The sequence below is a fragment of the Hippopotamus amphibius genome, chromosome 10 (genome assembly GCF_030028045.1).
Source record: "Hippopotamus amphibius kiboko isolate mHipAmp2 chromosome 10, mHipAmp2.hap2, whole genome shotgun sequence".
Taxonomy (NCBI): Eukaryota; Metazoa; Chordata; class Mammalia; order Artiodactyla; family Hippopotamidae; genus Hippopotamus; species Hippopotamus amphibius.
In genome coordinates, this window is record NC_080195.1 from 117309286 (window position 1) to 117329052 (window position 19767).

The window sequence follows — 19767 nt, forward strand, 5'->3', positions numbered from 1 at the left end:
AAAACTAACTCAGGATGAATCACAGACTTTGTGTTTTCATGTAAAACACAAGACTATAAAACTCCTAGAACATAACATAGGAGAAAATCTAAGTGACCTTAGGTTTGGTGATAACTTTTTAGATATAACACTCAAATCACAATCTATGAAAGAAAACACTGATAAGGTGTACTTCATTAAAAGAAAAAATCCAGGTGTGCAAAACACACCATCAACAGAATGAAAATGTAAGGAGCTCTTTTGCCCCTTTGCTGTTTGCCCATTTCTGTTCCCCTCAAAACCTTACAGAGATGAGATCACTAGGTAACATTTACTCTACCTCCTGACTTGTGCTCTACTGAATGCACACAATGCCCTGCCTAATCTGTCGATTCTTTCCCTAGATTAAAAGAAGCAAGGGACTTCCCTGGTGGCACAGTGGTTAAGAATTCGCCTGCCAATGCAGGGGACAGGGGTTCGAGCTCTGGTCTGGAAAGATCCCACAGGCCGCGGAGCAACTAAGCCCATGTGCTGCAACTACAGAAGCCTGCACACCTAGAGCCCGTGCTCCACAACAAGAGAAGCCACCACAATGAGAAGCCTGCATACTGCAACGAAGAGTAGCCCCTGATCACTGCAACTAGAGAAAGCCTGTGCACCGCAACGAAGACCCAATGCAGCCAATAAATAAAGTAAATAAATAAATTAATTAATAGTATTAAAAAAAGAAGTAGGAATTAAGAATTGAGTAGTTACAGAATGACTAGCTCTCTACCTCCAGCAGCACTCCCCCCTCCTGCAGGTAGACCACACAGGCAAGATAACATCTGAAGAAAGACCATGCAGAATCAGCCAGCCTGCACACAAGGAAAAGGACACAGGACTTGACCTCCTTTCTTGATGATTTACTGAGATTCTTTCCCCCTTTTCCCTTTAAAACTGTCAGGGCTGAGCAGAATCTCTGGAGTTCGTTGGGGGACGTGAGTCTGCCTTCTCCTCACATTGCCAGCCTTCTGATTAAAGTGACCTTACCTTTCTACCAACACTTGCCTCTCGAGTACTGGCTTTTGAGCGGAGTGCAGCCAGATCTGAGTCTGTCATAGACTGAGAGAAAATCTTTGTAAAATACATAGCTGACAAAGGATTGCTATTTAAAATATACAAAGAACTTCTAAAACTCAGTAATAAGACAGCAACCTAATTTTAAAATGTGCAAAAGATCTGAATACTCATGTCACCAAAGATATACATATGGCAAAGAGATACATGGAGAGATGTTCCACATTATATGTCATTAGGGAATCACAAATTAAAACAATGAGATACCACTACACACCTACCAGAATGGCCAAAATCCAGAACACTGACACCACCATACGCTAGTGAGGATGTGGAGCAACAGGAAGGTTCGTTCACTGCTGGTGGGAACGCAGGGTGTGCAGCCACTTTGGAAGACAGTTTGGCAGTTTCTTACAAAAGTGATACACTCACACCATATGAGCCAACCATATGCTCTCTGGTATTTACTCAAATGAGCTGAAAACATGTCCACAAAAGAACCGGCACAGGAATAATTATAGCAAGTTTATTCATAATGCTAAAACTTGGAAGCAACCAAGATATCCTTCAATAGGTAATGGATAAACTGGTATATGAAGATATGAAGAAGGTTTACATACATATTACTAAGTGAAAGAAGCCAATTTGAAAAGGTTATGTACTGCACAACTCTAGCTACACAACATTCTGAAAAAGGCAAAACTGTAGTGGTTCCCGGGGGTTGGGTGAGGGGGGAGGATGAACAGGCAGAACACGGAGGATTTTAAGAGCAGTGAACCATTTTGTATGATTCAGTAATGATGGACACATGTACACATCTGTCAAAACCCATGGAATGTACAACACAAAGAGTCAATCTGAATGTAAACTATGGACTCTGGATGATAATGTATCAATACTGGCTCATCAACTATATAAAAAAGTACCAAATTAATGCAAGATATTAATAACATGAGAAACAGGGTGGGAGGGGGAGCAAAATGGCTAAACAGGAATCCCCTGTGCAATCTTTCTGTAAACCCAAAACTGCTCTATAAGACATAGTGTATTAATTTTCTATAAGTTTAGCAAATTGTCTAGCTGTAAGATCAATATCAAAATCAACTACAGAGGCTCCTAGAAAGACGGCAGTACAGGCAGCACCAGGAGTCCCTCTCCCACCTGGACAACAACTGCACTGGCAGCATGTGTCTGATGTAACTATTCTGGAATTCTGCAGTCTGTGGAAGGCTGGCATCCGCAGGGGAAGGCTTGGAGGGTAAACTGGACTCAGCTCTTAGCACAGAAGCAGCTATCATCCCCTACCCCAGGGCCTGGCAGGCAGCTGTGCCTGCGTCCCTGGAGCATCTCGCAGGACCTAGGGTGGGCAAAAAGGACCCTGTCCTCCAAAACCTGGGAATCTGCTCTGACTGATGCCTCTGATCACAGAGGAGCAGACAAAGAGGCAGCAGGCCATGCTGTTGCACCTGCCCCAGCTGTTCCAGCCCCTGCCCTCTGGCTGAAGTGACTTCCAGGGCATTCAAATAATAATACCTGCTACAACAAGGATGAACCTTGAAGACGTTATGCTCAGTGAAATAAGCCAGACATGAAAAGACACACTGATACAAGGTACTTAGAGTAGTCAAAATCATAGAGACAGAAAATAGAATGGTGGTTGCCACGGACTGGGAAGAGTGGGGAATAGGAAGTTATTGTTCAATGGGTATCACTTTTACAGGATGAAAAGCGTTATGCAGATGGATGGTGGTGTGGGTTGCACAACATGTGAATGTATTTAACACCACTGAATTGTACACTTAAAAATGGTTAAGATAATAAATTTTATGTTATGTGTATTTTAACACAAGAAAAAAAAATCAATAGCATAAGAATCCATGAGTCCACACTAATAAATAAGCAAATAAGTAACCAGAGCCAAAAAAAAAGCTTCAATAGAACACCAACTAATACAGATAAAACGAGTGACAACTTTACAATCATTACATGCATAACTGATTCAAGCAAGAATCATCATTAGATGCTAAAACTAATGGGTAGAAGTTTGATGAGAAACATGACATTTACATAGTTTAAAACTTTATCCCCACAAAGAAAAAAATATTAACTTTACAGTGGGGAAAACAAGTTGCCATCCCGTTAATCAAGCGGTCAGTGTTGACACACGCTTCCTTAAGATGATGCACTGAGAAGCTCCATCACTTTCGTTACTCTCCTGACAAAAACGCTTAATTTTATAACCTAAACCTTGTCATGGGAAAATGCACAAAAACACACATTGAGGACATTCTACAAAATATCTTGCCATATTCTTCAAAAATGCCAGTCATCAAACACAAGGAAAGACTAAAGAATTGTACCAGGTTAAAACTAAATACAGGGACTTCCTAGGTGGTGCAGTGGTTAAGAATCTGCCTGCCAAACCAGGGGCCACGGGTTCGATCCCTGGTCCAGGAAGATCCCACATGCTGCGGAATAACTAAGCCCATGTGCCACCACTATTGAGCCTGAGCTCTAGAGCCCGTGAGCCACAACGAAGAGAAGCTCCCACTTGCTGCAACTAGAAAAAGCCCGGGCACAGCAACGAAGATTCAACACAGCCAATAAATAAATAAATAAATAAATAAATTTATTTAAAAAAAAAGAAGAATATCCTTGTTAAAAAAAATACTAAAGTATTTAGGGATTAAGGTAATCACATTTACAACTTACTTTCAAATGGTTCAAGAAAAAACATATATTGGAAGGAGTATGGTGACAGAAATATAGTAAAATGCTAAAGTGCAATTAATTAAAGAAACTTCAGCTAAAGCTGGACTCAGGACAGGCCAGTAGGGAAAGCTCTCATGCCCACCAGGCATCATCAGTTACCCCAAACAAGAAGAGATGTCCCCCCACATCTCACCACCCACCAGGAGGAAGAAAACTCTCCTTCCCACGACAGCCCAGCCAATCAGGGACGGCAGAAGCCCATCAATGGGGAACCTCCATACTCTGGACCCCCAGCCCCTCCAACAGACCCTGTGGTTATCACAGCCCCTGTAAACACAAGTTCCCTTTCCTGTTCTCTGGATTTTCCTGTGATCTGTCATGTTCGCATGTCTCGAATTGCAATTCCTCTGGCTATTCTGAATAAACTCACTTTTGCTGGCAAATAAACTGGCTATTACGTTATTAAAGTTGACATTAACAACCAAGAAATAGTTGGAAAAGGTAAACAGGAGTGCTTTTTACTCCTTTTATAACTTTCCTATACGTTTAAAATTAATGAAGAATTTCAAGTCAATCTAGTAAAATGGAATATTCTATATATGCAGTGCTAGAGAACCAACTACCTCAAACTATGCCTAAAAACACTCCTGCATGAATTAAAAATTTTAATATAACAAGTTAGAATAGTTGTTTAAAAAATAAAAACTTATGTTCAAACACTCTGGAGACAAAAAGAAAGTAATGGGGGGAAATATCTGTAACGTAAGATACAGAATTACTTCTTGTGCTTAATAAACATGTAAGTCAAGAAGAAAAATCACCCCAGCAACAAAGTTAGAAAAGGTATGAATGGCAATTCACGTGTGAAAGAAGAAACAGAAATGACCCACAAACATCTGGAAAGACTATTTTAGCTCAGTAATCTCCAGAGGAATACACATGAAGTAAATCCACTGGAAAACGATCATCATTTACCTTCCAAAGCAGCAGTTTTTATGCGATAACAGGAGTTATCCGATGCCTGTCACCTGCCAGGCTCCCAGTGCTTTCCTGTGGTCTCTCAATGCCCCCAGTTCCGTGAGGCTGTACTGTTGCCCCCAGGTAGCAGGGGAAGCCTGGGCGGGGGGGAAGTGACTGCACCAGGATCTCAAGCAGGGAAGGGGCGGAGGCAGGGGCATCCACCCAGACAGGCGGACCCCAAGCCCACACAGCTCTAGGGAAGAAAAATGGTCCTGAACAAACGCTTCACAAGAGGAAACTGGTTTGGGTTAAAATGGGGACAAGCTGGAAAATAGCAATGAAAACTTAGAAATGACCCCACAACTCATGTTGGAAGAGAATGCCAAACAACAAGAGAAGTTATCACCTGCTCTCAGGAGGATGCACCATGGAGATCAGTCAGTCAGAACACCCTCTCCTCGGGGGTGAGGAGGGACGGCTGGCTTTCCTCCTGGTGCCCTTCTGTATCGTTCAAGTCCCCTTCAAAGAGCATGCTTTACTTTTATTATAGTAATTCTTCAAAAGATGATTAAGAATGAAGGTCAACCCTGTGAGAGCACCTCTGAGGACAAGGTGGCCCAGAGCAAAGGACCCCAGATAACACACACCCAGCACGTGGCCAGGGACCAACCTGGCCTGGGTGACAAAGACTAGACACAGTGCCCAGTAGTGCCCCCTTGTGGCTGCACTGCCTGCCAGAACAGACAAAAACCAGCAAAAACAGGACTAGACAATACTCCAATTTTTTTGGAAATAAAGAAACATGCTCCTAAATGACTCACGGGCCAGAAAACTCACAACGGAAATAGAAAATGCTTTTAACTGAATGGCACATCAAAGCTTATAAACTCAAGTGCACACTTAAAAAGAAAGCCCGAAAATCATTTATCTAAGTATCCATTGAAGAGAGCTTTTTCCTATGAGGGATGATTTACTGCAACTTCTTTTTCAAACTGTGGTCAAAGACCATTGGTGAATTATGACTAACATTTATTTACATTGAAACTATACATATTATCTATACCTATATAGATAAAGGGATAGTATACATCTTCGATTTTATCTATAACTTAATTATAATGTAATTTCCAGAAAGCATATGGTTTATTTTAATTGTATTATGTAGAAAGAGTTTATATTCATTTAATATTGTTCACAGGCAATTACACTGTCCTCTAAGAGTAAATCTGTAATTATTATGTAACAATTGCCTTTCATCATTTCTTCTCTAGTAAGTTTTGTAAGTTTTTTAAATTGAGAAAATAACACAAACTAATAAAGTTGAAAGTATCAGCATTTTTTTAAAAAAAGGCTTTAAAAAAAATGCAGACTGCTATAGAAGTTCCATTACCAAAATTGATTCATAAAAGAGCTAAAGTTTGCTTACAAAACTACTAGAAATAACACAGATGAAAGAAAATGACTATATCTGAAAAGTCGGATGTGTGTTTTCAGTGGAACGTATGAGGAATAAGGATGCATTTTTGTTGAAGAAAAAAAGAAAGTAATTTTGTTCTAAGGTAAAATGATTGTTTCAGAATAAGAAAGGAAAAGACAGTACAAAACCTGAACGGATATAAAAAGTTGTAGTTTTACAGAAAAGGAATCTTGACAAAGGAACTTTACATGTAGTCAAGTTGACTAAGATTGGAATGGATTTATGCAAGTTTTAAAAAAGGGAAGAATTTTAATACCAAAATTACACTGGTACAAAATTAGAATTTGCTTTTCTTTGTTAAAAGGATAGTTTTCTTAGATGACTGGTCTGCTCTCAATAAGAAAGGGTAAACAAGGCTTTTCTTTACTGTAAGATGCCTAGACACCTGTGATGCTATGACTTCTTTAACAGGCCTTTGATTACTTAGGAAAACCAAGCCTTCTCTATTAAAAGAGATAAGTTCTACAACTATGTTAACTTTTCGTATGTGTTAAATTTCATGGGAAGCATTGTCAAACAAGAAGTGATGCTGAACTTTTTTTAGGAAATATTTATATAGAAATTATTAACATAAATATTCCAGAAATCATATGAAATTCCCCCAAATCTGGTATGCCCTGATAAAATGGTCATAATTCCAACTTTCATTTACAGTTATTGTTTGTCATTTACAAACAGTTATTATTTTACTCTGATGCTTTTGCAAAAATGTTCCTGCAAAAGTGCTTCATCTTCAAAGAGATTCACAAGAAGGAACCTGACAAATACTCTAGAATGCAGGTTTCTAATAACTTTAGGATCATAACACTGAACTGTGTAAAAATTTCTAAATTCTGGTGGAAAACTGGTGAATTCATAAACTGCTAACAAAAGATTAAGATCAATAAGAATTAATAACAGGAGACTAAATGAACTGGTGAAGGTGATTATAATTTTTATAACTTCATTTAAAACACTGCTCATTCTTTATCGTTTTGTTTTCCAAACTTAAAGGACCCCTTTTCTCCTCTTTTAAGCTGTCTACAGCTTATAGCAATTTGGTAAACATTTATCTTTTTCTCCCTACCTAGTCCCTCCAGAATTCTGAAACTCCTATTAAATATTCCTTTTCTTCATAATACATATTTGCAAAAGTTCAGTAAAAATCTGTTCTTGTAACGGGACACAACTGGAAAAGTCCTTGGCTTGGCCTCTCAGCCTAAAAGGACTTTAAAGATCTAACATGAGGGACTTCCCTGGTGGTGCAGTAGTTAAGAATCCACCTGCCAATGCAGGGGACATGGGTTCGAATCCTGACCTGGGAAGATCCCACATGCCACAGAGCAACTAAGCCCGCGAGCCACAACCACTGAGCCTGTGCACTGCAACTACTGAAGCCCATGTGCCTAGAGGCCATGCTCCAGAACAAGAGAAGCCACCACAATGAGAAGCCCCCCACTGCAACAAAGAGCAGCCCTGGCACACAGCAACGAAGACCCAACACAGCCAGAAATAAATAAAAAATAAATAAATCTTTAAAAAAGAGTAATATGGTCAGTCACTATTCCTACTGCACTTATATAAATAATCAGGCCAAGTTTATTAAAACTAGATTTAGTTATCTTTGATAGAAATGGAGGTGATTATTGAGAGAAAAATTATGTTTCAATAACACACCTTCACGTACATCGGATTCTAGTACCATCAATTGTCTTTGAAGTTTGTTTTCTAAATTTAAACTGGACTGAATCCTGAATTCTGATTTCCACCAATATGTGGCTAGAACTCTCCTAACTAACATTTCCAATTTTCTTCCACTCTTTTGATTTCTGAATCACTATGAAACTAAAACTGCCCGAAGCCCTGCAAGCAAAAGCTGGACAACTTGATACGAATGTCACCAGCTCATGTGAGGACAATCTTCATGCCTGTTGCTACGTGGCCACTCAGAAAGACTGCCAGCAACATTCACACTGAAAACCAGGAAAATCTGTCTGATTGCCACACCGGACCTCACTCCATCTGAAGACACTTAGAACCCAACATCTAGAAATCATCTCAACTGGCTGTTCTCTAAACTTGAAAACTGAATTTATAATTTGCTTGAACTATTAACCATTGTTTTTCTTTTGCTTCCACAGAAACGCCTCTCATTGAATTACCTGATTGTGCAGATCACACAGAGGCCTAGTTAGGTAGCAACACATCTACGATACTGCCTCCTGAAGTAAAACACCCGAGGTGCAACCTGCCCTGAGGAATGCTGAGGACATGTGATTGCTGACACAGCATGTGTGCCTTCGTAAACAGCTTTTCAAGTTTTTGTAGACTAACTTAGAAAAGTAATACCTGAATCTGATTATAACCCATTTGATTTATTTAATTGATTAAATTTTGGCTCTGGGAAGTTCTTCATTCTTAATTATTGTTCTTTTTACAGTCATTACATTAATTTCTCGACAGTTTTAAATGCCTATTGGCAGCCACTCACATGCCAAATGATATCCTTCAGGATCAGACAATTGGATGAAATCCACAAACACCACATGAATGATGAAGATGGTGACTACACGGCCCTCCAACCCGTCCACTCGAGTAATGCAAACAGCAAATATGTGACTCTTCAGCCTGACTACGCCAACAGTGCAGAGAGAGGATGATGCTGCACTGGCTGGTGATGCTCGCCGCTGGCTGAGACAATGACCCAAAGGGGGAACTGTTAAAATCAAAAACACAAAGAGCTCAGCCTCGAAAATTCCCTGAGCAGACAAAACCAGTTTAATCATACAAACAAAGGCTAATTTAGCTGATTTGGCAAGACTAACTTGACCTGGGTCATTTCCCATTTACACCTCTGAAATCATAAAGCAAACTTGAACTGCTTCCCAAGGTTGATACAAGGTAACCACTGAAAATTCTAATACTGTAACCAATCGCTGTGAAGAATAAACAGTTACTGCTTTCTCACAATATAAGCAGCTTTATAACAATATATACCAGAGCCTCATTCAATATTTTGGTTTGAGCACTCTTGGTTTGCAAACTTTCTTTGTGGTGTGTGCAAGATAAATTTTTACTAGTTACTACTTCAATGATTCATTGCTTTTACTTCAGCTATTTATGAACCTTTGACAAAATCCTAAACAAAATACTTATCAAATTGAATCCAGCAATATATAAAAAGGGAAACAAATCATGACCATGCTGAATCTATACCAGGTTTACCAAGAACCATGACACAACAGAATCATACAAGAATGAAGGAAAATCTACAAAAGCTGCAAAAGCCCCATAACACAGCAAGTCCACGTCCACATCCTCAAGAGATGGGAAACTCTGTGCCCCAAAAGACAAGTCTGAGAGTGTTCACAGCAAGATGATTCACAGCAACCCACCGAGAGGCCCCGAAGGACACACGACAAGCATGGGCACACACCAAGGGTGGCACCTGCAGTCAGTGGTGGAGACAGACAGAGATGGGGTGCTGCGCTGGGAGCAGGCGGGCAGAGGAGAACCAGCAGGAGAGCTTCTGGTATGCGTGTGCCTGACGTGGTCACATGGGTGTGTCCGCTTCACAGTTCACCCAAGGGCTAAGTGGATGATTTGTGTGCTTCTCTAAACATGTGCCGGACTTCAACAGGAAAGGTTTATTTAAAAACCACCATTCCTTGGACACAAGCGGAGCTGGGGGTACGGGCAACCTCATGTGAATATGCTTTGCTTTACTGCACTTCACAGACATTGCATTTGTTACAAACTGAAGGTCTGTGGCAACGCTGCATTGAGCAAGGCTACTGGTGCCATTTTTCCAATGACATTTGCTCACTTTTCTTTATCACATTTTGGTAATTCTCACAATACTTCAAACTTTTTGATTATTATTATATCTGTTTTGGTGATCTGTAATCAGCAGTCTTTGATGTTACTATTATAAAAAGAATTTGACTCACTGAAGGCTCAGATGATGGCTAATATTTTTTAACGATAAAATGTTTTTAATTAAGATATGTCCATCGTCTTCTTAGACACATTGCTCTTGAACACTTAACAGACTACAGTACAGTGTAAACAAAACTTTTATACACCCTGGGAAACCAAAAACTTCATGTGACTCACATTGCGGCGACATTCGCAGTGGCTAGAATTGATCCCACAGGAACTCCTAGGTACACCTTCACGTGTCCTCTTTAAATATTATTAAGAAGATGCAGAAAATGACTTGTTTTTGTGTTATAACTGTGCTATCTGACCCCAGCACACACATTTGATATACTTCAGGGCACACAAGTGTATCCAGGAGCATCTGAAATCCCTTCCATTTTTAAATGAGTTTTATTGCAGAGCTGCCTTTCTGAGATGGGCCCCGGCCCAAGCACCCCAAGTGAGCGAATGGCTTGCTCTTGATGACCTCAAGGTTGTCTGAGTTCTTGGCCTCGAGCTGATGGCACTCATGCTGTGTGACTACACACCCCGTGCCGGGGCCGCCCTTACCTGATCTCCCCAGCCCTGTGGTCTGGGAAGTGCTTGTGGAAATGCTTCAGCGCCTGCATCACAGCCGAGGTGCACTCCACATACGTGTAGTCAATCATGATGTCCCCTGGGAAAGGAAAGAAGGATTGCGGCACGTGAATCTTATTACCTCAGCTGCCCAATTTGGCAATTCAGGCCAAACTGTGACACAGGAGCGCACCGGAACATGCAGAGCCTGTACCACACATCACATCACGAGCCTGACCAGCCTCCAAAGGAAAGGAGGAAGCATCACCAGCGACCAGCCCAGTGACGTGGCCACCAGGTGGGAGGGAGGCACCCACACAGGTGACCTGGAGGCCCATCTGTGCTGCAGGACAGCCAAGCCAGTGGGAGGGTAAAAGAGAAGAGCACACAGCAGAGCTGCACCCCACCCTGCAACAGCCTCCACGGGAGCACATTTGTCAGTTACAGGACCCAACAAACGGAGACTCGCAAGGAGGGTACAGGGGCACACACGGACGACCAGAGCCGCAGCACAGCAGGAGGACACAGGCTAGCGGATCCCCACTGTCCCCTCCCGGTGAGGAGCCGTGGGCTCCGTGAAGAGCGCTCAGGAGACAGGCTGGCCTCCATGGAAGACACAGCAGGAGCTGGCCCAGGCTTGGGCCAGAGAGCCTGTGTGCGTCCCACCCGCCGCTGAGAGGCAGACTGCAGCTCTTCCATAATAGCCAGGGTCACCACCCCCAGGAAGTCGAGAAGCACCGAACACTCTGAGCACCCGCCCACATCTGCCAGCACATTTGTTGGCAATGCCCTCCGCCGGAGGAAAGAGCTCCAGGCTCTGGTGGGAGACCCTGCCTTGGGCACATGGGGTCTGAGTCTGTGGCCACATAACTGGCCGACCACTCACCGAAGACCTCCGAGGGGTTCAGAAGCTCCAGAAGGTGTCCCCCACGCTTGGTCTCGTAGGTGGCAAACCCTCCATCAGTGTTTCTCATGCTCAGCAACTAAAATCAGAGAAAATGTCCTGAGAATTTGCCTACACGCTAAGCACATGCAGGAGCCCACAGGCTGTGGCACAGCTTTCTAGAAACACCCCAAGGCTAGGAACCAAGGAAGCAGGGGTGGGGAACAGAGAGCTGGCTTTCACGTTAAACCAGGACCCAGTGCCCAGAACAGGTGCAACCTTTATCAACCAGGCACTCCGTGACCACCTGGGACCACTCCCGGGCACGGGCATGCCTATCACTTATAAATCACACGTGCGCTGCCAAACTACGTGATGTCCATTGTAAAACTTGCACAAAACCTGGATGTGCTGAGAGAGTCTGTGGTGGGGTGGCCAAGACTCCGCGTGCACAGTGCCCTCGGCTGTGCAACTGGGGTCCCACACCCATAAGCCTCACCACAGCAACAGCGTCGAAGAGCCGCTCTTGTGGGATGTGCTTGGTGACAAAGGGACACTTTTCCTGCAGGAGAAGGACGGACTTCAAGGCCTCAGCTGTGCAGTCAGCAACAATCCAGCCACAGTCCAGTGTGCTGAAGGAGAAGCCACCCTGGAAAGTGCCGGGCTGTAAGGGTGGAGGTGAAGCCCACACCTGGCCACCCCAGGCCACGGCGCCTCGTGTGCCTGTGCAGAGCTGAGGCCTGTCCACCACAGCCACAGCCCCAAGCCACACACACGTGGACAGCCTCCTACTTCCAGCACAGGAACTGCAGCCTCTGCCTGTCACCACCTTCAGCCTCCACTGCGGGACGGGCACAAGCGACCCACTGCAAGAGCGCAGCAGCGGCCGTGTCCACACCCCACGCACTGCAGGAATGGCCCTCACCACCACCCCCTTCTCACTTGCACGTCCGACAGCTCCTTTAACATCTGCAAGTGCTGCTGAGTGCACACAGTGTGAGTGGCATGGGGGGGTGGGGGTGAAGCCCACACAGCTCAGCTACCACGTCTGTGCGCAGCTCCTCCGTCAGGAGTTATCTTGGGTGCATCGGTGGAACCCCACACTGTGTGGCTATCAGAACAGGAATCCCCAGGAAGCCGAGGAGAGCCCTCCTCGAAGGCAAGGCCCAGCTAACCAGGGCAGGCAGGGGTGGCTGTGGTACCTTGCTCATCTGGCGGTAGTACTTCTGGTAGTCGGGGACGTTGTCTGGGACCTGGTGAGCATCCGAGGGGCACGTGTGGAAAGCAGAGGGAACACGTCACCGCCATAGCACGCAGACACCGGACAGGGCGGGGCAACACAGCAGGACGTGGGGACCCAGTGCCGCCACCCTCTCAGTCACCGGTGCCAGAGGGAACCCTCCAGGCAGCACCCACGTGGCCCACTGCCCCCACCCAGAATCACAGCATGCCCTGAGGTGGAGGGGCAGAGGTGAGGAGGGGCACCCCGCCTGTGGGCGGCACGGACCAGGCTTGGTCTCACCTGCGAGACCCGCAGATACTCATGCGCCTTCTGCAGGCAGAACGAAAACTCCGGCCTGTGCTGCGCACCCGCCTGGGAAAGAAGAACAAGGATGAGCCACTAGCAGGGACACGCCTGCGTAGTGGCTGGTCCCGGGAACCAGGAGCAAACCTGTCCAAGTCTCGGGTTCCAGCCGCCAGAGGGGCAGACAGAAGAGACGGTCCACACCACCCTGGCCCCAGCCCGCACCCACAGGATCCCTGCCCGCCTAAGGCAGGCCCCCACGTTGGCCCAGACCCCTCCCCAAATTCTGCCAACCTCATTCCCACCGGCATAAAGACACACTCCTGCTTCTCTCTAGTATGTGCTCCAAGTTGTCTGCAGTGAGCAATTCCAGGGCTGAGAAGAGCATGGAGCCCACACTCCGCTTCTAGGAGACCCCACCTCCTCCTCACCTCGGGAACAGCCCTTACTCGGCTCCCTGCCCCTGAAGCCTTCAAGTCAGCACCCCCGTCTCCCCGGCTGCCAGGTAGGAGCACTGCCTCAGAGCCCAGGTGAGCAAAGGGTCAGTGCCAGCAGGTACCATGTCCAGCTGGATGCAAGGTGCACATACAGGCAGGGCAGCTGAAGAATGAGGGACAGAGCCACATACCTCCAGCAGTGCCTGGATGGCAAACGCAGTGTCCCAGATTTGCGAGCCATTGGTGCCCTGCGCAGAGAGGACAGTGCTACAGCAACTGCGGCAGCAGCCTCCCACCCACCCCAACGTCCCAGATCTGATGGGTGTCTAGAGGGCCAAGGAAGGTGCAGGGGCTTCCACCAGCTCCTACAAAGAGGCAGGAGCCCAGCTGACTTCTGACCCAGGCTCTGGGCTCTGAACCCCCAGAGCCCACAAGGGCCTCAGAGGGGCTGGTCCAGCAAGCAGACCTGGGTCGGGCAGCCCCACCTGCCCTCACCAGGCCACCAGTCAGGACAGGGCTTCCTCAGAGCACTTCTAGGATGTGGAGGACCACTGCCATGGCCTCCAGTGCTCAGCCACTGGCACAGAGCCCAGACCAACCGGTGGCACTAAGGGGCAGCGGACGTTGCGGCCCTGCGGGACAATGTGTGGGAAGAATGACACGACCAGGAAAACCCTGAACCAGATCAAGCCTCAGGGCCTAACCGCCAGTGTGCAGAAAATCTGGGGCACAGAGCAGGCAGGAGGTGGACACTCCAGGGACCGACGGCCCAGGAGGGAAGGGCACTGGAGACGGTAGGACGAAGGTGATGTCAAGGCTCAGCCTCCGGGATCGAAACCTGATGCCAACGAACCCACAGTGGAACTCCACCGGGGGCTGCCGTGAACTCGATGGGAGCAGCACGGCCGCGTGTCAGAACCAGAAGCCCTCATAAGCTCCAGGGCTGGAGGCGTCAGGCGGGGTCGGGGGCCACACGCGGGCTCACCACCCTCCTCCACTTCGTGTGTTTGGGGAATCTTGTCACACAAGAATGGCAGCATGCGGGCCAGGGAGCCAGCAGTGGGGCTCAAATGCACCTGGCAAGAGCACCTGGGGGTGGTCTTCACTGGGCGGGGCGAGGCCCACGTGCACCTGCCCCAAAGGGCCCAGAGGTCCATGTGCCCCAAGGACACTGCTGGAAGCACCACACTTCCACACTGAGAGATGGCAGTCAGAAGCCCTACAGCTCCCGGCTCACTGCCGCCACGGCCCCTGTAGCCGGGACAGCACCAGGTCAGCCCAGGCCGCCCTGCAAGCCAGCAGCCCCACCCCTGGGCCACGCATGGGAAATAAGCTGGTGGAACTTAATCTACAACACCCAGACGCTGGAAACCAGCAAACAGTACCAAACAGCAGAGCAGTATGTGTGGGGAGGGGCCGCAGGGAGTGTGTCTCGGGACCCTGAACGGGGACAGCTGTGAGGCGCTCAGCTCGGGGGGCAGTGGAGGGCACGGGTTCTCCCCCGACCAGACCCCGCAGCTGTCCTGATCCTGCTGTGCGAGCTGTGAGATCAGCTGTCCATCAGCAGTCCGGCTGGTCGCCAACAAGCACCGCGCAGCCTTCATCCCCTCAAGCTGCAGCTCTGAACGACTCTGGTGTAGAGACCGCTCCCCTGGGGTGGCTGCAGCCCTCAGCTCTCCCACTACCCCCAGGGCCTGTCGGCGTCCCTGCCAGACAGCACACACCCCGGAGGTGCCCGGCAGCGCCCCTCAGATGCAGGACGAGGGGGACGTGCAGCCGCTCACCTCACGCTGACACAATACGTCGGGAGGAGTGATCTGGGATCTTAACAAGCCCAAAAGGTAGGAATGGTTGCAAGGAATCAAGCAGCCAAGGCCCCACAGCCCTTACCTGCATTTTCAGGCCATCGAGGCCCAGCCTGTGAGGAGAGGAGTCTGGGTCAGAGAGCACAGGGTAGAGCCAGAACACAGGGGCCCAGAACTCCCATCCCATGAGCAACACACCCACAAGGCAGGGGACAGGTGGGGACAGCTCCCACCCACCCCCATCCAGTTGTGCGGAGGGCCCCCCAGGGGAAGAGGATTCCCCACCCTCCCCCAGGCAGGTCTGCCCTGGGCTCGTGGCCACTCCCATCCCGGGGGCCACGCCCTCCCCACCACACTCACCAGAGGTAATCAGGAATCCTGGACACGTGCTCCTGGAAGACAGAGGAGGCCGGCCCGTCCACGTGCCAGCGCACGAGCATGTTGATGCTTTTCGAGATCTGGAGGAGACAGCCCTGTCAGGGCTCTGCTGCACACCTGCCGGGGTTCCCGGGCTTGAGGGCCACAGCCCTGCCCCACAGAGGCCCCGCACGGCCCTGCTCCAGGCCAGGCCTTCTGTTCTAACCACTTCCCCAAGCACTCACTGCTTCTAGGCTGCAGCCCTGCCCTGGGAAAGGCGAGAAGGGGCCAAGGCAAGAGTGCTGAGGAGGGAGGGGGACCGCAGCAGGGAAGAGGCAGGGTGACCTGTAGAGGTGACATGAGCCGAGCCAGCTAGTGAGCAGAACTGCCGCAAAGGGTGACAGGCAAGGTGGGGACCCCCGAGTGGGCACCTGGGCTGTGGTGTGTCCTGAGCTGCCTGAGACAACTCAGGGGACCGGGGACAGGGCTGTCTGAAGGGCACAGGAGAGACTCAGAGGCGAGACCGGCGGGGCAGGGCCTGACTGCTCAGAGCAGATGTCCTAGAGGCCCAGCCCTTCCAGCCCTAAGTCAAGGTCCAATTACAACGCATTTCTAACGTGCTTTAAGCAGCGTTAGGTCAGAGCCCACACACAGTCCCCCAGTGGGGAAAGGGAAACGAGCGGCCCCTCGGGTGGGGCAGTGGCCGTTGACATCCCCGGGCACCACATGGCCCAGAGAACACTGGGGAGCAGGGTCGGGAGTAGGGCTCTCAGACCCTGAACCCACTGGGCTCACACGTAGAACCGTGGGCTGACCCAGCACGGCGGCCACGGTCACGGCCACCCACAGGCTTGCAGCAACTCTGCCTCCTACGCCCATCGCCCTAAGGCTGCAGAAGAGCCTCCCCAAGCCTGCTGGTTGCCCAGGTGCAGGGCCCCAAGAGGCAAAGCCAGGTCAGGAGCCCAGAGGCTCAGAGAAGCAGGAGTCTTGAGCCACCAGGCCCGGCAGGAATCCGGAATGGAACGCAAGCACCCTGGCCCTCCAAACCCAGTAACACAGGGGTCTCCACCCCCGGGCCCCGGACTGGCAGGCCGTGGCCTGTACTGGCTGCACGGCAGGAGAGGAGGGGCGGCTGAGCATGAGCAGCTTCACCTGCCCCCCCACCGCTCACTCTGCCACCTGAACCATCCCCACACCCGCCCCCCGACCACTGTCCGTGGAAGAACTGTCTTCCACGAAACCGGTCCCTGGTGCCTAAAAGGCTGGGGACTGCTGCCGTAAGAGAAAGGCAAAAAGGTTAAGGGGGTGGGGAAGGGGAGGGGCCCAGGGGAGGAAATGCAGCCCACCCCACCAGCCAGAAAGACCCCACAAGGTGGCCGCAAGCAGGAGCAACGCAGACATAGTGGGTGGCGGGGACGGGAGGACGGGCCAAGCAAAGGAGTCCCGGGGGGGTCAGAGGCCCACGTCCCAAGTGACGGTGCGGCAGCCTCCGGTGGGAGACCTCACCTCCCGGCTCCACACACAGGCCTCTGGGCGACCTGCCCCCCGGCCCTGCCCCTCCCAGGCCCAGACGCCCAGAGGGCGCAGGGTGTGTACCGGGCCGATGCTGAGGCACTTGGTGAAGCGGTCGTCGGCGGCGATGTGCTCGTACAGCTTTTGGATGGCGCGCTGCCGCAGGCTGGCGCTGTGGTGGCGCTCGTACAGGTTGAGGACCGCTGCGGGGGGTGGGGGCATGGGGGGCATCCATGGGCACCAAACACGGAGGGGAGTCCCGGCGCCAGCACAAATGCCCGGGGCGGGTGCGCCCCCACGGCCAGGCTCTGGGCCCCTCCCTCGCCGCTGCCCCTCACCCGCACACCTGCCTGCCTGTGCAGCCCCGCCCCGGCATCCTGGCGCTGCCCTGCGGCCCCTGCAGCCGTGCAGAGGGCACTGCCACTCAGGGCTGGCAGGGCAGAGTCCCAGCCCCCACCCCAGGGCCCACCTGCAGGACGCGTGAGGGACGAACGGACGGACGAGGGGGACGTGGCCGCCTGTGCACACAGCACCTGCCAGGCTCCAAGGAGAGGCCACTCGGCTCCGAACGGCCAGGAGGACCCCCAGGGGATGGACCTGGACTGGGCCTCGTGGGGCCCTGCCCCTTCTCTTCCACAAGGAGAGCCCACCGGCCCCTCAAGGCCCTGGGCTCCGAATCCTCTGTCCAGGAGCCCGAGCTCCAGGCGGGTCTGCTGGACACGGGGTGCACACGGCCGGCCCCCCGTCCCCACAAGAGCCCAACAGCAGGACTCATCGCAGGGCAGTGTCCCTCCACGCCCCCCCCCCCCAAGAGCCCAGCCGGCCCCTGGGGGCACCCACCATACACTACGCGGAGCAGCCAGCTGTGCGGCGTGTACAGCTCGTCAGGGGCCACGCTGCTCCTGTGCGCCGGCCAGTCGATGCAGCCGTAGTCCTCCACGTAGAGCTCCTGAGGGCGGCAGCGCCTCAGTCCCGGAGCCGCCCTGCGGCTCGTCCCCTCCACTGCCTCCCCTCCCAAGGGCAGGCCTGACGGGACCCTGCTCCCCCAAGCCCAGCTCAGGGCTGCTTCCCGGGACACACCGGGGCCTGGACTCTGCTCACAGGCGCCCTGCAGCCACCCCACCGCCCGAGGCCCCGGGCAGGACAGGCGGTGGAGGCTGCACTCCGGGTCAGGCTCACCTGGCGGAGGCTCTGGACCAGCGGGTCCTCCTCGGCGCTCAGCCGGGTGCTGTAGCAGTAGGCCATGGGCAGGTACACCTGCCGGCAGTGGCACCAGATGGTGGAGGGATGCGCGGGCATCCACTCAGGAAACAGCCTGGAGAGACAGCACATCAGCAGGGCCCACCCCCGCCACCATGTCAGCCCGGAGCCCTTCCGAGCCTGCAAACAGGGTGGATGGCTGTCTCCGACGCAAGTGGGCACGGCCACCAGCGCCTCACAGCCGTGCTCCTGAGGGGCACGGCGCACAGGAGCCGACAACCCCTCCCGGTTCACCCGGCGCCTCCCAGAGCCAGGAGACTGGGCTCCTAGCAGTGAGGACTGCCCGTGGGCCCCCAGCTGTGACACACGCGCCACAGGAACAAAAGCACCCATCACGGAGACACTGAGTGGGGGTCTACAGAAACTGTTCCAGGACAGTACCTAACAACCTCCACTTCCAGCTCTCCTCAAGGGCTGAGTCTCTGATGGTTACCTCACCTGTGCTGCGCACAGACACTCAGCCTGACGTGAGCACAGCTGGGCCAGCCTCCCCGTGGGTGTCGCCTGCACTGCTTTCTCCACCCACCCCTTTCAGCCTCAGTCCTCGTGTGCGAGGGGAGGCCCGGGGAGGCAAGCATGCCTCCCCTTCTCCCAGACACACGGGTCAGGCAGGTGCCCTCAGCCCCACCACCCCTGGCCCCACTCTCTTGAGGCTCCGCCACTCACATTAAAGGGCATTTACTACATTTTGGGTAACGTTTCCAGCTTTGCTGCAGCTGAAGTGGTTCAGGGTCTCTGGTCCTTCATCCTGCACACCTGCCCTTCACCCTCTAACCTATGCCCTCAAAACAACTCCTGCAAAGACTAGTGGTGCCCTAGTTAGCAAGAGGCCCAGCAACCCCGGCCTGGGCCCCACTACGTGGGGGCGCAGCCGACAGTCCCCCCCCACACCAGCCTCCGACATCACACTCCTCCCAATGCCTGCTCAGTGCCTTCCTCTGCGGCAACTCGCACACCGGGTAGCTCTAAGGTCCAGACGGCAAGCCCGCCCGTGAGGAACACGGGAATGGCCCCAGAACACTTCCCGCCCCTTCTGCAGCGGCCAGCCTTGGACAGGTCTGCCCCAGTGGAGACTGGGCCCCCTGCCCTTTCATCAGGCTGCTGCTGTCACCCCCTGATGGGCCCCTTCACCCCACCCTCTCCTTCACCAAAGTCATCCAACGCAAGGGTGCCCCCAACCTCGACAGCTCCCTGCACCAGGGACCTCAGCTCCTGAAGGTGATGTTGGGGTCCTTATATGTACATGAATGTATTCTGGATACGTGTCCAGAGCTTTCATTAGATACTCACAAAATGTTTAAAATCACCGGCTTATAGGTATCACA

At 51.0% G+C, this 19767-nt stretch overlaps 1 protein-coding gene across 6 annotated transcripts in view; it reads right to left on the bottom strand.

Annotated features, from left to right (window-relative positions):
* LSS (lanosterol synthase) overlaps window positions 1-19767 on the bottom strand; it is a 42248-nt gene that overhangs the window by 9708 nt on the left and 12773 nt on the right. For 2 of the 6 annotated variants that reach the window (XR_009047727.1, XR_009047728.1), the window contains exons 7-18: window positions 18362-18497; window positions 18023-18131; window positions 17267-17385; window positions 15674-15771; window positions 15399-15426; window positions 13700-13756; window positions 13069-13140; window positions 12749-12799; window positions 12046-12195; window positions 11550-11646; window positions 10658-10763; window positions 8658-8857 (exon numbers count right to left, since the gene is read on the bottom strand). Coding sequence is in view for 4 of the 6 variants with exons in the window: in XM_057697077.1 (XP_057553060.1) it covers window positions 8681-8882; window positions 10658-10763; window positions 11550-11646; window positions 12046-12195; window positions 12749-12799; window positions 13069-13140; window positions 13700-13756; window positions 15399-15426; window positions 15674-15771; window positions 17267-17385; window positions 18023-18131; window positions 18362-18497 (1225 nt within the window). In the remaining 2 variants the exon portion in view is untranslated. Of the gene's footprint in view, window positions 1-8657; window positions 8883-10657; window positions 10764-11549; window positions 11647-12045; window positions 12196-12748; window positions 12800-13068; window positions 13141-13699; window positions 13757-15398; window positions 15427-15673; window positions 15772-17266; window positions 17386-18022; window positions 18132-18361; window positions 18498-19767 lie in introns of all 6 variants that reach the window. The other 4 variants (XM_057697077.1, XM_057697078.1, XM_057697076.1 and 1 more) reach the window with 2 other exon arrangements.